The following is a 20939-nucleotide window of genomic DNA, read 5'->3' as shown; positions in this document are numbered from 1 at the left end:
TAGCATATCTAGTAATTTTTTTGGCTGTTACACACTGGGACTTCTACATTTTGGGGCGCTGGATTTTCTTGTCCACTTTTTTAAGTGTTAGGTTTGTTCTGACAGCCAATTTTTACTTGCAAATCTGATGCTTCGAAGGCGTATTTTTAAGTGTTGTTAGTGCAGTTCTAGAGCTAGAGTACTTCCACTACTAACATGTGCCTGTTCCAGGGTCTCGACCCAGTGTCCCTCTCCACCCTGGCTGGGGATTACACCAGCCCTGTGTGTGCTCTGGCAGTTACATGTTCATAGGTAATTTTTTCCTCAAAAGTTGTTGGTCTGCCAACCTTGTGGAGTTTCACCTCATGCATACTGAGATTGGTGTTCAGCAAGGACTCAAGAGGATCCATAAGCAGTTCTGGAACTTTCTGTGTAGCTCCCTCCTTTAAAGTACCCTGCCCCACAAATTAAAGCCTTCTGGGCTCCTCCTGATTTTAGCACTTTTGCTGAGCTGCACGCAGTGTCCCTGTACCTACCGTGTGGAAATAGCCTCCAGGCAGAAAGCCTGGTTCCCAGCTTTCACACTGGGAACGTGGTCCTGCACTGTCTGTTGTCCAGCTTCTGAAATAGTTGTTTGGTAGATTTTGTTCAGTTTTCTACTCCTCGCTGGCAAGTAACGAAATGCAGCTACTGTTTCTCTCTTAAGTTTAGAAGCAGAAGGCACATTTCGTTTTTAGAGAGACATGCTTTTTGAAGCAGTGAATTCTAACAGGTTAACAAATACATGTTTGAGGGTATTCTTTTTACTCTCGAGCATGTTAAAAGAAAACCATTTATTAGGAGAGGCACTAAAGTGGGTTTTTTCCTGGCTTTTATGCCAATAAATCCTAGGAAGGCATTTAGTAGTCTCTGAATCCAAATCCTTAAGGAACTGTCCACTCAGAACGTTTGCTCTGCTTTTTCGTCAGAGCTGTGGGTCCAGGGAGTCACAGAGAATTTTCACACAGTTTATGTGTGGAGGATATTTTTTCCTGAATCTCGGTGTTTACCTTTTTTAGATTGGTCATTAGCAGTTGATTTTGCTCTAAAGGATAGCACCTGCTGTCCCGAGGTTGGCACCAGGTGATCAGCTAGCTGTGTGACGCTGGACAGGCCACTTACTTTCTCGTCCCTGAGTGAAGGGCACTGGACTGGTGGGACTTGAAGGTCCCTTACCTTCATTTATTCAGTAAATATGAAGTGTTCCAAACCCTGGGATTACATTAGTGAATGAGACACATAGGGACCCTGCTCTCACAGAGCTTAGTGGAGTACAGTGACAATATATACAATAAATAAAAAATCAAATGAGGAAGAAATACCTTTGGTGAGGAGGGCTATGGGAAAAACAAGCCGGGGTGAAGTGAATTGCGATGGGAGGGCCCCCATTAGGGGGAGGGGCTTCTCCACAAAGGCTTGTCGGCAGAGATGACATTTTGAGCTGCCGTTCAGATGAGCAGAAGGAACCAGCCATTTGAAGCTCTAGGGCAAGAACATTCTAGGCAGAGGGAAGAGCAAGTACAAAGGCCCTGGCCAGTAAAAGAATGCCATGGCTAGCTTGTCATGAGTGAGGGGCTAAGGGTTATAAATGACAAATGGGGGTGAGGTAGGGGTCAGGACCTAGCTCAGTGCTGGCAGCCTGTGATTCTGAGATGCAGTCCCACTGTGAACACTTCTCTACCCAAATACAGCACAGTCACATGGCCCTGTAGGTAGATAAGAAGGGGTCCCAGGAGTCTTACTGGGTGGGCGTGATACTTGAGGCCCTAGCAGGATCACAGAGTCTGAAATCAGCATGGACTGTAAAGTGAGCCAATGCAGTTTTAACAGGGAGATGAAGGCCAAGTTCAACAATCCTGGTCAGCATGAGCCAACATGAATCCATTTCCACATTTGCAGAACCACGGATAGCTCCATAAGACTTACTGCTTCAAAGAAAGGAAAATGGGCTTTTTGTGAAGCTCACATATAAAGGCTACATAGACCCCATAGCCTAGAAATCCTGCTTCTGTGGGAAGAAGCCACCAGGAAATCTGCCTATAGAGGTAAGGAATACGTGTCTTTTAAATAGGGAAAGAAAAGAGACTGAGAGAGCAGTTCAGGGGTGGAGGGGGCTGATCCAAAGTCAGCAGGCTTTGTCCTGGCAGAAGGCAGCTAGCCAGCCTTCAACAGGCCTTCCCCTGTGTTGTTGGGTCTTTCTTGTTGTGTTCTGATACAGCACCAATTAATTCAGCTCAGGTTAGTAATTCTCAAAGATCCAGACAGCTCTCACCTGTTGTTACTAGCACACTGGCATGTGTATTCTGCAAGAACGCTGTCCTCCTGGGCAGGCTGGAGCCTCCACTCATTTCGATTTTGTCAGATCACCCTTCACCCTGAGTCAGGTGGCCTCCAGCTTTCCTCTCTGCAAAGTATTGCTTCTCATGTGCTCTCTGTTTAGGCAGGGAGAGCATTGTCAGCCATCACATCCACATCAGGGCCCTCTCACCTGCAGCTGTATCTCTGTGTTCCTGAAAACAGCATTTTAACAAATGCATGTTTTCTATTTAACAACTTTGATCTGTCTCTCATTGTATCCTACAGTCTTTTTTTTTTTTTTACCCTTCATGCTCTAGTGACACAACTTGCCTGAGTTTATTAATGGCTTCTTATCTCCCCTCCATTGCCTCTTCTCTGTTCTCCTCCACCTCTCTGAGGCACATGCCACTGTTGACATGTCCTCATGGCCACGGCAGCCTCTCCTTCCTTTGAAGGAAGCCTCTTACAGCCTCCCTGCTTCCCTGCTGCCTCCTGGCCCTACATGTGTCTCCCCAGCAAGTTCGCTCCTCACTCCTCCCTTTGGAGCTCCTACTTCTCTATCCAACCATCCTCTCTGGGCACCAGTTCCCAAGTACTCATCTCCACCCCAACTTTTCCTGCCCCCATTCCTGGACTCCGGAGCATCTGTACCCGAATAGTAACCATGGATAAAGCCAAGTTTCTCCCCTGTCCTCATCCCCCAGCTATGTCAGACTACCCTGTGGGTGCCCCATCTCCTACACACCCAGGCTTAATGGTTCAGAGTCACCTGTGATCCAGTTCCCTGTTACTCAGAAGTTATCTGGTCATGTGGCCTCTAGCTGCAGTGGAGTCTATAGAGGATGGAGGGGACAAGGAGGCAGCAAGTGTAGACCTGGTGAGACCATGATGGGCGTGAGGAGAGAGGGCAGTGCTGAGAAGAGCAGATTAGAGGGGTATCTGAGAGCACAAGAGATTGAAGAAGGTGTTTAAACACAGATGGGGAGGGTTCTGATAGAAGAGAGATTGAAAATTAAAACAAAGAGAAAGGATCCTTGCTAGCTTCCTCAGAAGGATTCAGCAACACCCAGTGCTGCTGGTAACAACAGCTAATCCAGTGATCTTTCAGTTGGAGATACTGGCCAGCATTGGAATGAGAGAGGCCAAGGTTTGCGTTGCAGCATTGTTTGTAATACCAAACAACCATTAAATATTTGTGTTTATTGCAGTGTGGATTGGTAAAAGTAGATTATAGAACATCCATTCAGTAGACTGTTGTGCAGCCTTAGAAAAGAACAAAACATCACCTGATGATAAGACAAGTTCTAAGATACTGTCGAATGAATAAACAAGATGTGACAAAATACTGTGTCTACTAAACTATCATTTGTGTCTTTTAATGGGGGTAGAAATATTTATATTCTTATTTGCCTGTGTATATATCAAGACACAGTGGAAGGAGACTGGGAAACCAAACATGGTAGCTAACCGGGGGGGGGGGGGGGAGGGGGGCGGTCCTGGGCAAATGGAGAGCATGAGTGGTGGGAGACCGTTTACGGTATATCTTTTTACAGTTGTAGATTCTTGAACCATGTGCATTTATTATAACCTCTTCCAAAATTTCAAAAAATTGAATTTTTTTTAAACACCTCAAAAGCATTTCAACCAATGAAAATCCTGTTGTTTTACCAATAATTAGAGATTATTTGATTTCTCTAAATGTCCATTCCCAAGTCTTTTCTGGTAGTCCTGGCTTATTTTCTTTCATTGTGGAAGAAGTATTTCTGACCTATAATTCATGTTCTTCCCCTCAGAGAACTTCTGCCAGTGCTAATTTTATTAGTAAAGCTTGATACAGTTTTCCTACATTTCTTTCCCTTTCTCCACACCCTCCCCAAAGGCTCTATATATTCCTTACCAGGTGAGATAATATTCAGAAAATTCATATGAATAATTATTTACCTTTAATACTTGAATTCTTACCCTGACATAACTTGATAATTGTAGGAAAGCATTAAATGGAACTCTTGCCTTTGTTATAAGAAATATTAGGTTCAGGAGACCATATCTTTAAGACAGCAACGAAGTTGACGCTGAGAAGCTGACACAGGAGGAAAAATTAGCAGAACATTTTATGTGGCAGGAAAGAGAACTGTCTTGAAGTTCTATTTGGAAGGCTGTTTGGAAATGTAGAACTGGGGCCAGTGGGCAGATACTCACCTCCCAGGGCATCAGAAGAAAGACCTGAGAGTCTCAAGTGCCCCACAAGGGGGCGCTGGTCTGCAGTGGTGGCCACTGCAGCAGCCCTCGGTAGACCAGCTGAAACAGGTGGTCGCCTCGCGTTTCGTTTCGGCACAAGTCATCTTGCATTCAGAAAAAAGAAACTTCAACGGAATGGCAGGTAGCTTTGGCTGGAATAGTAAGATATTTTCTTTTTTCATCCCAACTTCTCAAGCCTGGAATAGGTACTCTTCATGAGACCCCCTTCTCTTTTAATCCCATTCTCCAGTAGTCTCGAATTCTGTAGCCTGTTTTCAGCAAGTACCTTTCCATCTGTATTTTTTAGGCAAGATAAGCAAGAGGGTGATTTCCTTGTCAGACTTGGAAGGAAAACAAATGCCTTTCAAAGTAGACTTTTTAACAGCCTTGCTTTGATACATTAAATCCTGGGTTCATAATGAGCATTTTTACCCAATTCAGAGACGACACTGGGGAGGGACTCGTAGCTGGACATCACAGACCACTGTGATTTCAAACTCTCGGCAGGTACATCTCCGTTTATGGACGCGCTAACAGCCAATGGAACAACCAACATACAGACATCTGTTACAGGAGTGACAGCCGGGAAAAGGAAATTTATTGATGACAGAAGAGACCAGCCTTTTGACAAGCGGTTGCGTTTCAGTGTGAGGCAAACAGAAAGTGCCTACAGATACAGAGATATTGTCGTCAGGAAGCAGGATGGCTTCACCCACATCTTGTTGTCAACAAAATCATCAGAGAATAACTCACTAAACCCAGAGGTGAGAGACGTCCCTTGGGCTGCTTTGTGCTTCATGTTTCTCCACGCCCTTGTTTCCCGGCCAGGCTGGACGGAATCGGTGCTCTTTGTGCCCTAACTCTCCTTGTGCCCTGCCAGAGGTAGGCACGAGAAGGAAGGTGTGGCAGTCTTGCCCCGGACAACACTGTGCCTCTGGTGCAGCCGGGCAAGTGCGAATGTGCATGCCCGCCTTGTTCTCCAGGGGGCGCAGGCCTCCCCCCAAGACTCGCATATGAAACTCCTGTGTGCGCGTGCTCGTCTTTAGTCATCAGACTCTCGAAGGGCTCTTTGTTCGGACGAGATTAAAATGGCCCCGGGCCCCCAGTTATATCTTTCCTGTGCATCTTCAGCATTGTGGTGGAACTTCGTTCCCACTGCAGTGACTTGGACCCCTGTCCCTTGTGGGTAGTAGCTGGTAAAGTTGGCTTTCAAAATCCAGGGAGACTGCTGCTTGCTTGCAGAGGTTCAAAAACGAACTCAGAAATATCTAAAACACGAAGTTTTGGAAATTTATGCCCTCATATTTGTTTGTTTTCCACTTGTGAAAAGCTAGGTCAGGCTATCTCCAGACAAGAAAACCAAACTCCACAAAGCTTGTAAGTCTGGCCAGGGTCACAGGACAAACCAGTTCAGGGTTGGTCCCCAGTACAGTTTTAGACCACAGAGTCCTTCATTGGTTATTTGCGCGTGCTTCATAGAGATCATTTTCAATGGTTTTGTGCCCTTCTAAAACAACTTGTGCTTAATATATTTGCACACCAAACTACTGGGGTTTCTGTCCCAAGTGTGGTAGGCTGGTGTTTAAAAAAAAAAAAAAAAGGGCACGGAACCCTAGTTTCTTTCAACTGGTTGAATGTGCCACCTGCTGTCCAAACTGTAGAAATGCCAAGTGGATATCCTCTGTAACTTGCCTCATCTACTGAGAGTCACAATGACCAGAATATTAAGATAACTTAGTTTTACATGTCTTTCTAATTATATTCTGTTCATAATTAGACATGTAACTTACTCTGTCCCCAGCATTCCAAATCTCAGTTTATAGGAAATACATTTGTGAATTAGTTTAAATTGTGGTAGATACAGGGAACAATATCAGTACTTTCTCTGGGTCCAGATTATCCAGTAGTGAAATTTTTCTGGGATTCTGTATCAGAAATACTCTTTGCCACTTTAACTTCTGGTGACTTCCAGGTAATGAAAGAAGTTCAGAGTGCCCTGAGCACAGCTGCTGCCGACGATAGCAAGCTTGTGCTGCTCAGCGCGGTGGGCAGCGTCTTCTGCTGCGGTCTCGACTTTATTTATTTTATACGGCGTTTAACAGATGACAGAAAAAGAGAAAGCACTAAAATGGCGGAAGCTATCAGGTATGCATAAGTGGTGTTTTCTAATGGTTGGTTTGAGTGTCTCCCTCCTTGTGTACCAATCCCTGGTAGTAGGTAGTACAGGCTCCAACAAGCCTTGTGAGTAAAATGCGTGTCTCCCTTCACTGAGAGACACTGGTATCAAAATTAATTAAATCATCTGTCTTTTCTGTGGGCCTGGCATAAATTACTGCTTGCCTTGAGCAAATAACTGATTTCAAGGCTGGCTCAAACCCAGTGAGTGCTCAGGGAATGTTCTAATGATTAGCGTGTACAATAGCATATAGCCAGAGTTTCCATTATTGTACTATGAGCACGTTCTGTCTTCAGCCCTTAAATAAAGATACATTCTCTTTCACATAATAATTTACCATTTGCTTACTCTGAAATAAATTGGCTAGGCTTTATGACAAGCTGGTTCCATAACATCACCTGAAAAGTTTGTTTTAGTACAAGTAGTACTCATTCTTGTTCAAGTTCATCCTGAGTTCCAGCTGCCCATAAAACTAGATCTTACAGAGTGAAAAGTAAGAGTTCCTTTTCTCTCACATGCTCCCCCCTCCCAGAAGCCCACCTTCATTTATGTTTTCCCAGCCTTTTTCTAAACGCTGTCAAATATGCATCACATACATATTATAGATAATACAAATTTATTTTTAGTTCTGTTAAATAAATGGAATTATACTGTGTGTTATTTTGCAACTTGCTTTTAGATATTTCCATCTCTTCTGTTTGGAGATTTTCCCCTACTATCTCCTAACATTACAAAAAAGCTTCCTTAGGATCACCTAGTTCTGTTAAGCATATACAGGTACATATTCTGTTTCCATATCCCTCACTTCTCATGCTAATCACTGGAAGTATAATCAAATGTATCTAATTATTTAGAAATTAATTTTATTTATGGAACCCAGTCACCAACCAGGAAGACCATTGGACTGCCCTACCCACCTCACTAAAATGACCTATCCCTGAATAACCCCTAAGAATGCTTTCCATATGCTTTTGCCTTGATAATGTACAGGGGGATGGAAACTTAGACACACAGACGTGCAAAGAAAACTTGGTTGGATCCTCTCCAAATCTCCAGGTACTTGGTTGAGTTGAAGTTGAGCTTCTTTGGGTGATTATTGGGCTCCACATGGCTGAGACCCTACACCAGGACCTTGGGAGCACAGGGCTTCCTGGTCCCCCAGGTCCCCCAGACCATCCTGGAAGTGCACGTCAGTATTGGTGGGAGTGCTTTATTCTATCTTGGTGGGTGTGGGGTGGACCAGGGAAGCTGGCAGACTTCCCAAGATGGCTCTGACAGGTGCTGTCCTAATTGGCCCATCAGAGGAGCTCTGGAACCCCGTACGTTAGGGTGTCAGGGCATTAACTTGGCCTTTTATAACATTTTTAATAATTTTCAAAGTTGTTCTGTTTTCTCACTGTGTACAGATAGATGTATGTATGCATACAAGAGGTTCCTTCATCTTTTTGCACATTACTAGTTTTTAGGTTATCATATGGTAATTGTTTTTCCAAAAATGGTTTGAAATTTTACCATCTGTTTTAATTAAGTATTGTCTCTGATCTAAGTAATTTCAAACTTGTTGTATCCTAGATAGGACCATCGTGTTACTCAGTTTCAAATTAAACTGCTTGATCAATACGCGTAATTCCGTGACAGACTGTCAGTACTTCTAAGACAGCTTGTAGATTTCCTGATGACTAACCCATCCCAGCCTTTCAGGATGAATTACTTGGGTTTAATTTTCAATTTTTAAATACAAACTACTATGCCTCGGGCCTTGACTTTGTAGATTTTCTGTAAGCGCACACTGACTTTACACATAATACTATGATTTGGGGAGCTCTGCTCTAATAAGAAAATCAGACTTGTCGGTCAGTGCCTCCTGCGTTCTGGCTTGTTTCTCCCTGTAGATGCTCCCTGAGCTCCACTTCTTTTTTTTTTTCTTTTTATTTTTTTTTTATTTTTAAGTTTATTTTGAGAGAGAAAAAGAAAACACAAGTGGGGTAGGGGCAGAGAGAGAGGAAGAAAGAATTCCAAGCAGGCTCCGTGCTATCAGCAGAGCCCAACTCAGGGCTCGAACTCTTGAACCATGAGATCATGACCTGAGCAGAGATCAAAAGTCAAATGCTTAATCACCTGAGCCACCCAGTAGCCCCCTGAACTCCACTTCTAAATCTCAAGTGACTCAACCCTAGTCCAGCGACTCCTCCCATGTTGAATTGCCCTTGACAGTGGCTGAGGTTTGCACTGTTGGGATTAGAAAATGCAGAGGAAAGATGGATCAAGAGATCTCATTTGTAGAATCTTTCGGTAACCTCAGGTATTTATTTCAGGTAGTTGCCCACTCCCATTTCTTCTCCAGACCCTCCCTCTCTCCTGTCACTTTCCTCTCCCCCAACAAAAAGCTTTTCTATGCAAAGGCCAAATCCCGCTTTAGGGAAACCCACTTGGTTCTTCTTTAAATGAATATATTTTTGTCAATGTGAATTTTCCTTTATGTACTCTGGCAGGACCCAAAAATAATTAGTTATACCAGATTCACTTAACCTTTGCTCTTGCTCATTTGCATTTAAATTAATTTTTATATGTATGAGATAGGCTTTACACATAAAGCTGTATATTTGTTACTTCTGTATGTCTGGTCTTGAATTCCTTAAAACTTTGGAGCAAAGAACATCACTATAGCAAGTTTCCCCTATAAGAAGTGGGAAGTAGAAAGGTTAGGTTTGAACATTAGATTGTCAGGTATCTACTACACCTAATTCCATTCTTGGGGCTGCTGGTCATAACCAGTTTGCAGATCCATTATAATAAAAATATTCAGCACATTAGTGATAAAAACAAAATTATTTTGAGTCAGTTTATAATATTAGGCTTCTGAGTCTGTGGGATCCACTAGCTGCCGCTTAGTGTCTGAAGCACCAGGAGCTGCCTGGCCCCAGAAAGCAGGCACCTTCCTCCAGCATGGAGTGAGAAGAGCAGAAATGTGGGGAGACATAAAGCAGACCAGCAAATGTCCTCCAGAGCCTGACCTCTCCCCACTTTAGTTCTATCCAGATATTCACAGTGAAGAGAGGGCTCCCTTGAAAAATGACCATGAACTTGCTGTTGAAACTTAATAATTTCTGCATGCTTCATTTTCCATTTTCCCCAGTTTCTAGACTATTGTTCTTGGGTGATTATCTGACTTTTTTGGTGATATCTGTGAAGTAGTAAATGCTCTTCAAAGAAATGGATAGAAGTTTGCTTTTGTTTAATCATAAGTCTTTTTAAATTCATTTTATGACAAATACAATCTCCTTCCTTCCCTGCTATACCCAACACAGCCTTTATAGCTCAGTTCACAGATAATTCACAGGAAGCTGAAATTCAAATTTGGTATGTTGCATTGCACACATTTTGGACATTCATGCATTTTAAGTTCCAAAACATACGTGCTTTCCGCTCCCCTCCCCCCAGAAGCAGTGGACAGTCCTTCCTTGAATGCCAGCTCCTGAGAGCTTGGTCCCCAGGCCCGAAAGCTGCCCCCACCTTCCTGTCTCTGGTTTGATATGTGGCTTACTGTGCAACCCCACATAGCCAAGGCTTTGTGGCTCTGGGAAGTTTCTACTAAACAGGAAAGCATTTCTAGGAAGTTTGTTGTTGTTCTAAACAGATTTCTCTGTGGATCATGCTAGTTTCTGACATGTCAGAGCTCACACGTCAGAATGGTCGGCTCTGTCCTCTGAAAGGGAAAGATGATCTTTGGTCGAGTGTACAAGTTAATTCATACCCCTCCCAGAAGCGGCCACCAGTGTTAGATTAAGTTATCGTTCCAGGCAAAAATAAAAATAACTGGGAGTGGGGAGGGGGAGATCAGTTCTAAACAATTTCTCCAGACTTTGATTTTGCAACATCTACTTTAGAAGCATTTTTTTTCTTTTATGCAAACCGAACGTGAGAAAGAATGCTGCTATGTCGAGGAATTAATTACTCTAATTATTAATTGTAGAGAATTTGACCATTTCTCTCTAAAGTCACTTTCTTGTGGCAGTATTTGGTCATTTCTTTCATGTTACTCTGCCATCCCATCCATGGTTTCCAGATGTTGTTAGCATGGGAACAGTTCCTACTAGGCCCCTGTTGACATGAGGCAGATGAAAGCCGGGCGACTCCAGGGCACCAGGGGACATATTTTGAAAACGTCTGCTCTGCATCATGGAGATCCTTTTGAGAATCATCAGTAACTAAGCTCAGAAGATGTATTTCCGTCATGTCATTGACCCCAAATCTTCAAAAGGTGGCACAAGCGAAGTAGCTTCATGTAAATTGTATACATTATTCCAAGAACCTATTTAAAAGGTTGTCTGGCTCTCTTTGTATCATTAAAACCCAGTGTGATCTTTCTAACAGTGCCTCAGGCTCTCATTTAGAAAGTCTTACAGCAGCTCATTCATTTGAATGAGTCAATTCTCGTTCAGTGTGAAGATCCCACAAATCTTAGGGGACCTTGGGGGCTGGGCTGAGGTCTGCACTGGCCACAGGGTGCCTTTGAGAATAGTCCCTGGAGCTGGGCATGCAGGCTGCCAGATTCTGCAGCACATTGTCTCTCCTGTTCCTCACACATGCATGTCCCAAAACTCCCTCACCTGCCCTCCTCCAAAAAAAAAAAAAAAAACATAACCTCTCATGTCAGTATCTGGGGAGATGGGAGACCATCTAAGATCTAAGTCAGCATTTTCAGAGATGACCTGAATAGATTTGCTCCAGCTTTTAAGTTACCGAATTACAGAGAGCAACCAGATTGTTCTCGTACTGAAGACGGGGTCAGGTTTAGAATTCTGTAATTCTGATCTAGAACTCTGACTGCCCTAAAGGAATGACCTTCCATTTATGTTGGTGCATGTTTGTCCTTTTTTTCACCGTGTGAAATCATAGCAAGCAGCAACCTCTGAACATAAAATTAGTTTCTAGTGGTAGGAAGAAGATGCACATTACCAGTATGGTGTGGCACCAGCCTACCCTTAATTGAAGAGCAGCCTACTTTTCCAGTCTGATCCTAAAACAAATCCAGAAATAGCACTGGCTCAGTTCTGTCAAAATCCACGTCCTCTGTGAAGGCTGCCCAACCACTAGTCCTGCTCTCCTTTGAGATCCTGCTGTAATCGTAATCTCCACTGGGGTACACAGTGGTGTGCAGGCATGTGTCTGTGGTGCTTGCTGTTCTTTCTTGGGTCTCCTGTCTTAAACCAGCCTGGAAGTTTCTTGTATATACATCCCTCTCCCAGGTCATTCCATCTAATTCTTTTTTTTTTTTTTAATGTTTATTCATTTTTGAGAGAAAGAGAGAAAGAGACAGAGCACAAGCTGGGGAAGGGCAAAGCGAGAGGGAGACACAGAATCTGAAGCAGGCTCCAGGCTCCAAGCTGTCAGCACAGAGCCCGATGTGGGGCTCGAACTCACAAACCATGAGATCATGACCTGAGCTGAAGTCAGATGCTTAACCAACTGAGCCACCCAGGCATCCCATCATTCCATCTAATTCTACATAAACTCAGGAAATATCTGTGGTTTCCAAGTAGTCAATGAGTTGTCTGAAATCACATACCAAGTCCAGACTCAGACCACATAGGTTCTAACCCCAAACCCCTAGTCTTCTCTTAACACTGCACTGTCTTGGTATGCCCCATGCCAGTTTTTCTTTGGGAGAGCGTCTAGATTGGTCATCTGAAGCCCACAGTGTTAATTGGACTCCTGTGTCTTAAAGGGAACAAAAGTTGAAGAGAAAGATGGATTGGCCTAGAGCCAGCTGCAAATCCAAGAGCAGCCTCTGGCTGTACGTCACCCATGATCTTCACATAGGTCCTGTAGCAACAGCCACTCTCACATAGTGTCCAGGGTATTGTGAAGCCTTTACAACACACAATACATAAGTCTCTGGGTCGCTTCTGGAAGAGGGCCTTCCACGAATCTCAGTCAACTTGTACTGATTTCCAAAGAGTTTACATCTTGATATATTGAATTCTATAAAAGTAGATTTTTCTGTTGCTCAAATACACAATGTTTTGAGTAATTTCCCATTTATTTTTCATTTTAGAAACTTCGTGAATACTTTCATTCAGTTTAAGAAGCCTATTATTGTAGCAGTAAATGGCCCAGCCATTGGACTAGGAGCCTCCATATTGCCTCTTTGTGATGTGGTTTGGGCCAATGAAAAGGCTTGGTTTCAAACACCCTATACTACCTTCGGACAGAGTCCAGATGGCTGTTCCACCGTTATGTTTCCCAAGATTATGGGAGGAGCATCTGTGAGTACCTCTGTTTTTAAAAATTATTGTAGAAAACTTCCTAAAGAAATCTAATTTGGTTATTGTTTTTTCTAAATATATACAGGGTGTCATTCTGAGGAAACTTTCCATCAGATGCACTTGTAGTTCAGTCCTGTTCATTAACTCATATTCTTAATTCATGAAATCATAGGAGGTTTTCATGTTTTGGTTCATAGAACGTTTATTGACACTGTGTTGCATTATTTCCTAGAGAAGGGCCTTATATGGTGAGGAATCTATCTCTCTGCATAATTGACACTGATATCTGCTATTAGTAAATACCCAATTTGTAACCCAAACAGCAGTGTGCATTCGAAAAGTTCTTAACCCAATAACCTGAAATCTGCACTTTTTAAAAAATTTTTTTAATGTTTATTTTTGAGAGAGAGACAGAGTATGAGTGGAGGAGGGGCAAAGAGAGAGGGAGACACAAAATCTAAAGCAGGCTCCAGGCTCCAAGTTGTCAGCACAGAGCCCGATGAGGGGCTCGAACTCAGGAACCATGAGATCATGACCTGCGTCGAAGTCGGACACTTAACCAACTGAGCCATCCTAAAATCTGCACTTTTAAGGGAAAGCAATGAAAGGAGCAAAGTTGTTTAAGATAAGAGAAGTCTTCCCATCTGATTGTGGAGTTGTTTTTTTTTTTTTAATTTTTAATCCATCCATAATAAGAGTTTGTGTTTGTAGCTTTTGATTTTTCAAGCAGCTACACACATTGCATTTCTTATTCCTTGAAGTAGGGCATGAGGTGGTGTCATGGGTTGGGGTCTCCACAGCAGACATGAAAGTGGAGTCTGGTGTGGTGGGGAAATATTAGTCTGTATCTGTGGGCAGGATGGCAGTGGTTGGGGGACTGGACAGAGGGACGTTTGGGCCACCATGGGAAGCTCTGGGACATGTATGGCCTGTGATAGTTGACCCACAGTGGGCTGAAATGGCTAATTCCTTTATGTCCATCATCACCGAGTGTGGGCTGCCCAGGAAGAGGGGTGTGACCATGGATGAGGTGGCTCTGCAGCAGAGAGAGTCCACTTCATGCAGCATGGGATCTCAGACACAGTTCTGGGTCAGAGGAAGGATTTTAATGGGAAAACCAGCAAACTTTGCAGAGGGTTTGTACTTTGGTTCATAGTACCATGTTGATGGTAATTTTCTGTTTTTGATCATTGTAAGAAGTCATGTAAGATGTTAACATTAGAGGGGTGAGGGGTTTACAGGAACTCTGTACATTGCTCTTATGATCTTTCCAGAAGTTTAAACCTATTCCCCAAATAAAGTTTAAAGGAAAGAGGAAGAAGGTTAGTGGGACCCATATGGCTCCCACTGCCACATCTGGTCTCAGGACCACCCCCATCCTTGTCCTTTCCCTTCCTGTTCTAGTCCCAAACCACCCACAGCTGGCACTGCCGCTGGCCTCGGTGGCCACGTTGGTGGTGGAACACGGGTCCCCCATCCCATGAGCCCTGAGTTGCTGCACTTGCACATTCGTGTCTGCGGCTGGGTGGGGGAGGACCCAGGGGCTCCCAGGAGGCACCAGGTGCCCAGGTAGCAGTCATACCCTTAAGTTCAGTAGGACCCTTGCTGTGTCCACTGGCCAATTGTGCCCCTTCCGGAACAAGCAGAGTCCAGTTTCGAGGGCCAGAGGCTCAATGGCCCTCAGATCATTGGTGGGGAGAGGGGGCCGCACCTGCTTCCTTTCTTACCCAATCCCAAGGATTTTTCCTGTCGGGCACCTGGTACTGTGTCAGGGTCTTTGATGCACTCTGTACACTGTAACTCAGAGGAAGGTGCCCATCTTCATGTACACACCTTCAAGATGGTACCCCACCTGTACCTCACACCATTCTAGTGCTCCATCAGCAGTGGCTTCTGGAGATGACGAATATGACATAGCCAGAGGGTCCCCATGGTCACAGGCTGCTCCCACACCCTCTTTGCTGTGAGGGAGTTCTGGCCTGGCACACCCCATGGTAGACTGGGCACTTTATGCCCACTCAGAGAGAGGTGCTCATGAAGGCAGGAAAGCAAACCCAGACCAGAGTAAGTGTGTATCCTGTGACAACAGTCATCGTGCCACCAAGTAGCCGACCAGCTGGTCTCCTCAGGAGCGATGCCAGGCAGGTGGTCTGGCATCGGTGTCTTGCTGGAGGCCAGATGTTCAGCGGCCACAGTAGCTGAATCACCTTGATACGTCAGACTCCATGCCCTTGAGCTCCATCTCTCCCACCACGGGCACTCTTGTCTGCATGTCTGTCATGCCAGCACTGGGGCGGCCAGCGACCAAGGCTGGTCTCACAGAGCTGTTTGCTTCCTCTCTGCAGTGGGTACTCTCTCCTGAACACCAGCATGACCCAGCCAAATACACATCTCCCCAGTCATCTGCATGCCAGAGCCCCTTGTCCCCTGACCAGCCAGCCAGGCCATTGGACACCACCCTTGGTCACTGTGTGTTCTAACCTTGGTCCACCTCTCCTTCCGCACCAGGTGGTTGACAGGCACACCCCCTATGTGTCGGTGTTTTCCTTCATCATTATCTTGTCCAACTACAGCCGGGTGAGGCACTGGTGGACTTGCCGTCTGTTTCAGTTTGCACATCCGTACACTGGGCCAGCCCACCCACAAACCAGGCTTGCTCATAGAGAGTCCCCCATACGGCTGTAGGCGTGAGCTGAGGCAGGGCACTGGTGGCAGGTGACATGGGGGTCTAGGCTCCTCTGTGCCCTCTGGTGTTCTAGCGGGCCTGATGGAACTCAGCTCCTGGTGGACCTTTCCGATGTGTGGTTATTTGATGTCCCATGGCTGTGTGTTCTGCCTCAGCCAGCATTCAGTAAAAACTCCAGAATTGTTTTTTAAAAAACACATTCTTCTCTGCTGTGACCAGCACAGCCATACTCCCAGCACAGGGGCCTACATTGTGATCATGTCTCCGGCATGTGCCACAAGCTCCTTGAGCCGTCTTGTCACACCCCATCCAACAGCCACGGTGCTTCTGACATCTCAGCCACGCTTGGTCTGGGCTGCCACTTCCCCCATGCTTCTGGGAGCCATCCCAGGAGCAAGGTCACACTGTCTCATGGGGCACTTGCCAGGGTATTAAATCTTGTATCTCAGGAGAGCTCCCAAATCAGCAAGATCCCTGTCCCACCCTGTGATCTGGCTCTGTGTCAAGCACCCTTAGAATTCAGCCCCACATCTTCTTGCAGCTCCTCTGAGGGAGGAAACAAGTTACAGGCCTCGTGGCCAGGAGAGGAAAGAGGGCGGGACTTAAGGGAAGCGATACCATCTTGCAGAGCCACATAGAGCAGGAAGGCCAGACAAAATGAATGCCTGCTCTTCATCAGGTGCATTTCCCCCTCCCTGGACAAGTTTTGAAATGCGTCACTTTTTACTTCTCCTTGTGATCTACTGGTACCACATGCACAGTGATTCTCAGCCAGGGCAGTGTGCCCCATCCCCCTCCTCCTGGGGGACATGCCTCAGTGTCTGGAGACTTGATTGTCACAGCTGAGGCGATGCTGCCAGGTGGAGGGCTGGGTGCTGCTCAGTGTCCTCCAAATCACAGGACAGGCTCCTTTCCACAGAGCTGTCTGCTCTGAATGTTTTCAGTGCCCAGGCTGAGAAGCCTGCCTGTGAAGCAGGCACTCAAAAAGTGCAGAGCATTTGACTAAAACCTTTGTCCAGAAAGTAGTAAATGCTGCTGGGGTGAGTCAGGCTGTGACAGCCCTCATTGAAAGTGACCACCCAGGGGCGCCTGAGTGGCTCAGTTGGTTAAGTGTCCAACTTTTGATTGTGGCTCAGGTTACAATCTCATGGTTCGTTGGGCTCTGTGCTGGGCATGGAGCCTGCTTGGGAGTCTGTCTTTCTCCCTCTACTGCTCATGCTGTCTCCGTATATAAGAAAGAAAGGAGAGACAGGAGAGAAAGGCAGGGAAGGAAGGCAGGAAGGAAAGGAGAGAGGAAGAAAGAAGGTGACCACCCAGATGCCACGTCCCCTTCTTGAGCTTTTGGTGTATGCAAGCTTCCAGCTGCCTGAGGCAAAGCTACACAGGTTTGGTTTTTCACACGGGATGTGGTGCAAAACTCTGCACGCAGGATAAGCCAGAAAGGATCACGTTCCCTGGATGAAAAGAGCACGCAGCCAAAGCAAGCTGTGAGAGCTGTCCTTTCCTGTAGGCACAGACTGACATCTGTGGAGCTAAGCTGCCGTCACAAGCTGTGCAGCAGGTTAGCTGAGGACTGTATTCTTCCACATCTTAGCTCCCTTTGTCCCCAGGAAACATGCAGGGCATGCCTGCCTGGTGCCATGTGCCACAGTGAGTCCTGTGGCTTGGGTGCCATGAGTGACACCCAGCAGACCCTCACCGAAGAGCACACGGAGCTGGTGATAAAGCTGGCAGCTCTCGCTCCTGATGGGGCGATGCTGGAGAAATGCCCAGTGAATGGCTGAAGTCCTCACCCCGAGTTGACTGGGGAGGCTGCTGCTCTGGGGAGTTGAGAGCCTGACCTGACAGAGTGAGGGGCAGAGCCGTCACCTCCTTGAGGCTCAAAGCTCCCCAACCCATCCCATCCAAGCTGATCAAGTTTTCTCACCGCACCTCCTAATGTGTGTTTTTTTGGCTGGAAGAAAAGGGGTCCTTATTTCACTTTTCTCCAGCATTTCTCACTTGTCTGGGTAAACTATAACTTTTTTATTATATTATTTTTTAAAGATTTTTAGTTATCTCTACACCCAACATGGGGCTCGAACTCACAACCCTGAGATTAAGAGTTGGCATGCTCCACCAACTGAGCCAGCCGGGTGCCCTCACACTATAACTTTTTAAAAAACAGTTGGCCATTTTGGAACAAAACAGCAGCCAAGAAACTGCCAGTGACCTTGCAAATCTGTTTCTTGGGTAGAAGTTAGAAACCTGTCATGTTAAAACTACTGGAAATTGAGCATCTGAGAACAGTTGAGAACATGCTCCTTCACATTGAGTGTATTTAGTCTTACTAATCTTACGGTGTTCTTCATTGACTATAATTTAAACCAACTCACTGCCTGTACTTCCATGAGCATTAGAGTCAGTGCGACATCCATGTCTCGGGAAAAGTCAGAAATGCTCTCTGTTGTTCTGCACCTCCACCCATCTGAAATCGAGAAGACTAAGCAGGGAAAGACTCTTCAGGGACAGCAGCCATAGAGTCAGTCTGGCTCTGAAAGGAGGAAATGGTGGCAGTGACAGCTCAGCACATGGCAGGGGACTGTTCTGGCGGCCTAGCTGGCTGGCACAGACCCACAGGAACCGAGGAAAGGGATGGAAGAAAGGAGGAAGGGAACACTGGTAGGGATGTCACTCCAGGGGACAAAGCATAATATTCACAGAAGTGACGGTCACTCCTGACAGGCACACATTCGCATCCACTAGGCGAGCTAAGACCCTGTGGTTCCAACCTGGTCTTGAAGACATATTTCACACTTAAGTGATGTAGTTGTGGTGTTGTCTTCACTACAACTAAGTTGTAGTTGAGAGTAAAAGAAGCACAAACGAGGAAAACCACCAAGCACTTCTGACCAAGCCATTCCATCAGCACTCCTGTCACCCTTTCTCAGTGCTTTTGGCTCTGTCCTCAGAGAACTGTCTTAGCAGCTGACAGTAAGGTTAAGTCAGGTTTCTAAATGCATTGTTCTTTTTGGCCTTCTTTTCACTGAGAAGAGGTGCTCAGTACAGGGGTTTTCTAGAACATCTCCAAACTCTTCAAACATTCGTGACTTTGTCCAAGACTCGGCGCAAATAACAGATCTGCATTGGACCTCGTAGTCCTTGTAGGGACCCTGTTCTCCACCCTGTTCTCTATTCTCTGCCTGTGTGGAAAGGGTAGTGAGTCAACCAAGCATTAGCTTTGCCAGCTGTTACTTGTGTGCCTTGCACTCTGTGCATTTCACATGCAGTAAATGTCTCAGTGCATCTATAGGAGGCATAGAGGTGCTGTCAACCTGGAGATACACTTAAATAACTTTACGGCCTTTTCATAACAATATTTTACCTCTTTTGGAAAAGGAAGGTCACCTCCCAAGAGTGTACTTTACCTGAGTCCCAGGAGATGATGGTCACGTCTTCATGACCATCAGTCTTCGGGAAGATTAGCAGTGCAAGATCAACTGCAGGCAGGAAATTGTCACATCAGAATAGTGTGAAGTTTCTTTGTCAGGTTTTCTCCCTATTTTGATATCTCTGTGCCTGTTATGTGAATGGGATAAAATCTGTGCACATGGTGTTGAGACCTTGAAAATGATGCAGAATCCAGGACAAAATTAAAATCAATTTCAAAAAAAAAAATCAAAAAAAAAAATTTTTTTGTAAATTAAAAAATAAATAAATAAAATAAAATAAATTTCATATATATATGTACACACACAGACACAAATATACTTTTTTTTCTTAACAAATAACAAATGTTAATTTCCTCCTTTGAGTCATATGAAGTAACAATAGTCACACACTCCTGAGCAGACCACAGTCATGGTCATTTTGGATGCATTCAGGTCCTGAATAGTTTCTTACTTTAATGTCCAAGTGGTAAAATGTGGCCTTCCAAGTTATACTCTAGGAGAAACACTGCACATGGAGCATTGTCTGTGTATATGGAGAAGAAGCCACCATTGGCCTCTCAAAGATCTAGCAAATATTGGGTAGTGATTCTGTGACTGGTGTAGATCCCTGACACAGCAAATCGCCTAGCTTTGCTTATGCCTCCATTTCCCAGGAGACTGTTTTGTGTATTAAGTGTCTTCACGCGTGGGAATGGCTACCACTGGGCAAGAGGAAGCAGCAGGAGGGGCACATGCCAGTAACTTCAATTACCAACAAATAGACCTTTCTAAGTTAGATTTCTTGGTTGTGCTCATGTTATTCTGTATTCCGTCATAAAAGAAACATTTCATGAAACATTTTACGTTTTTGTGTGTGTGAATTACCAGTCAGTATGTGACTTCTCATCTGCACAGTGGATTGTGCCTTGTTGGGTTTATTCTCTGCCCACAGGCTGCAGATGGAACCCCGAGGGCACGCAGTGAGTCCCCACCAGGGCCTGCGCCCATTCAGATGCCCACCCTTGGTTTGAATTCTTTTAGATGAATTTTCAGGTTGGGTCTTCTCTGCCTGCCTCCCCCTCACATCTCATATGAGTCTCAACTTCTCTTTGTTTTAGGCAAATGAAATGTTGCTCAGTGGACGGAAGCTGACGGCGCAGGAGGCTTGCGGCAAAGGCCTGGTCTCCCAGGTGTTTTGGCCCGGGACCTTCACCCAAGAAGTTATGGTTCGCATCAAGGAGCTTGCCTCCTGTAATCCAGTTGTACGTGGAACTCGTTCTCTTACATATGTTACTTTTTTTTCTTTTTTTACCATGACCTTCCCTCCAGAGAGCTCGCACACATAATAACGGTGTCTCCTGAGTCCTCCACATGTGCCCCTGGCATGGCCCCCTGCACTCGAAATGCTGGAAGAGCTATAATTAGTGCCACTGCTCCAGACCCACTTGCCTGCCTCCTCCCCATCGCAGATGCCTAAGAGCGGAAGGAGTCCACATCAGTCAGGGACTTATCTCACAGTGTCCTATGAAACCCTACAAAAACCATTCATAGAGTTCTTTCCTGTCTCCCGAGCCCTTTCCTTTTTTTTTAATGTTTTATTTTGGGAGAGAACAAGTGGGGGAGGGGCAGAGAGACAGCGATACAGAGGAGCTGAAGAAGGCTCTGTGCTGACAGCACAGAGCCCGATGTAGGTCTCAAACTCATGAACCATGAGATCATGACCTGAACCAAAGTCGGCACTCAACCGACTGAGCCACCCAGGCGTGCCCTCCAAAGCCCTTTCCTATACCATGTTTCCTTCCCAACTGCCCACAGTGGATGTAAGCTTTTATTTAATAAATGTG

The 20939-nt window shown here is 45.3% G+C and overlaps 1 protein-coding gene across 5 annotated transcripts in view; it reads left to right on the top strand.

Moving 5' to 3' along the window:
- CDYL (chromodomain Y like) overlaps positions 1-20939 on the top strand; it is a 241451-nt gene that overhangs the window by 218235 nt on the left and 2277 nt on the right. For 4 of the 5 annotated variants that reach the window (XM_019419860.2, XM_019419858.2, XM_053904939.1 and 1 more), the window contains 4 exons: positions 5062-5318; positions 6527-6699; positions 12789-12999; positions 20214-20357. In XM_019419860.2, the coding sequence (XP_019275405.1) occupies positions 5062-5318; positions 6527-6699; positions 12789-12999; positions 20214-20357 (785 nt within the window). The remainder of the gene's footprint in view (positions 1-5061; positions 5319-6526; positions 6700-12788; positions 13000-20213; positions 20358-20939) is intronic. The other variant, XM_053904938.1, reaches the window with a different exon arrangement.

This window comes from Panthera pardus, unplaced genomic scaffold (assembly GCF_024362965.1).
Source record: "Panthera pardus isolate Hobbes unplaced genomic scaffold, ASM2436296v1 HiC_scaffold_17, whole genome shotgun sequence".
Taxonomy (NCBI): Eukaryota; Metazoa; Chordata; class Mammalia; order Carnivora; family Felidae; genus Panthera; species Panthera pardus.
The sequence above is the reverse complement of the archived record's forward strand: the minus strand, read 5'-3'. Positions and strand labels throughout refer to the sequence as shown.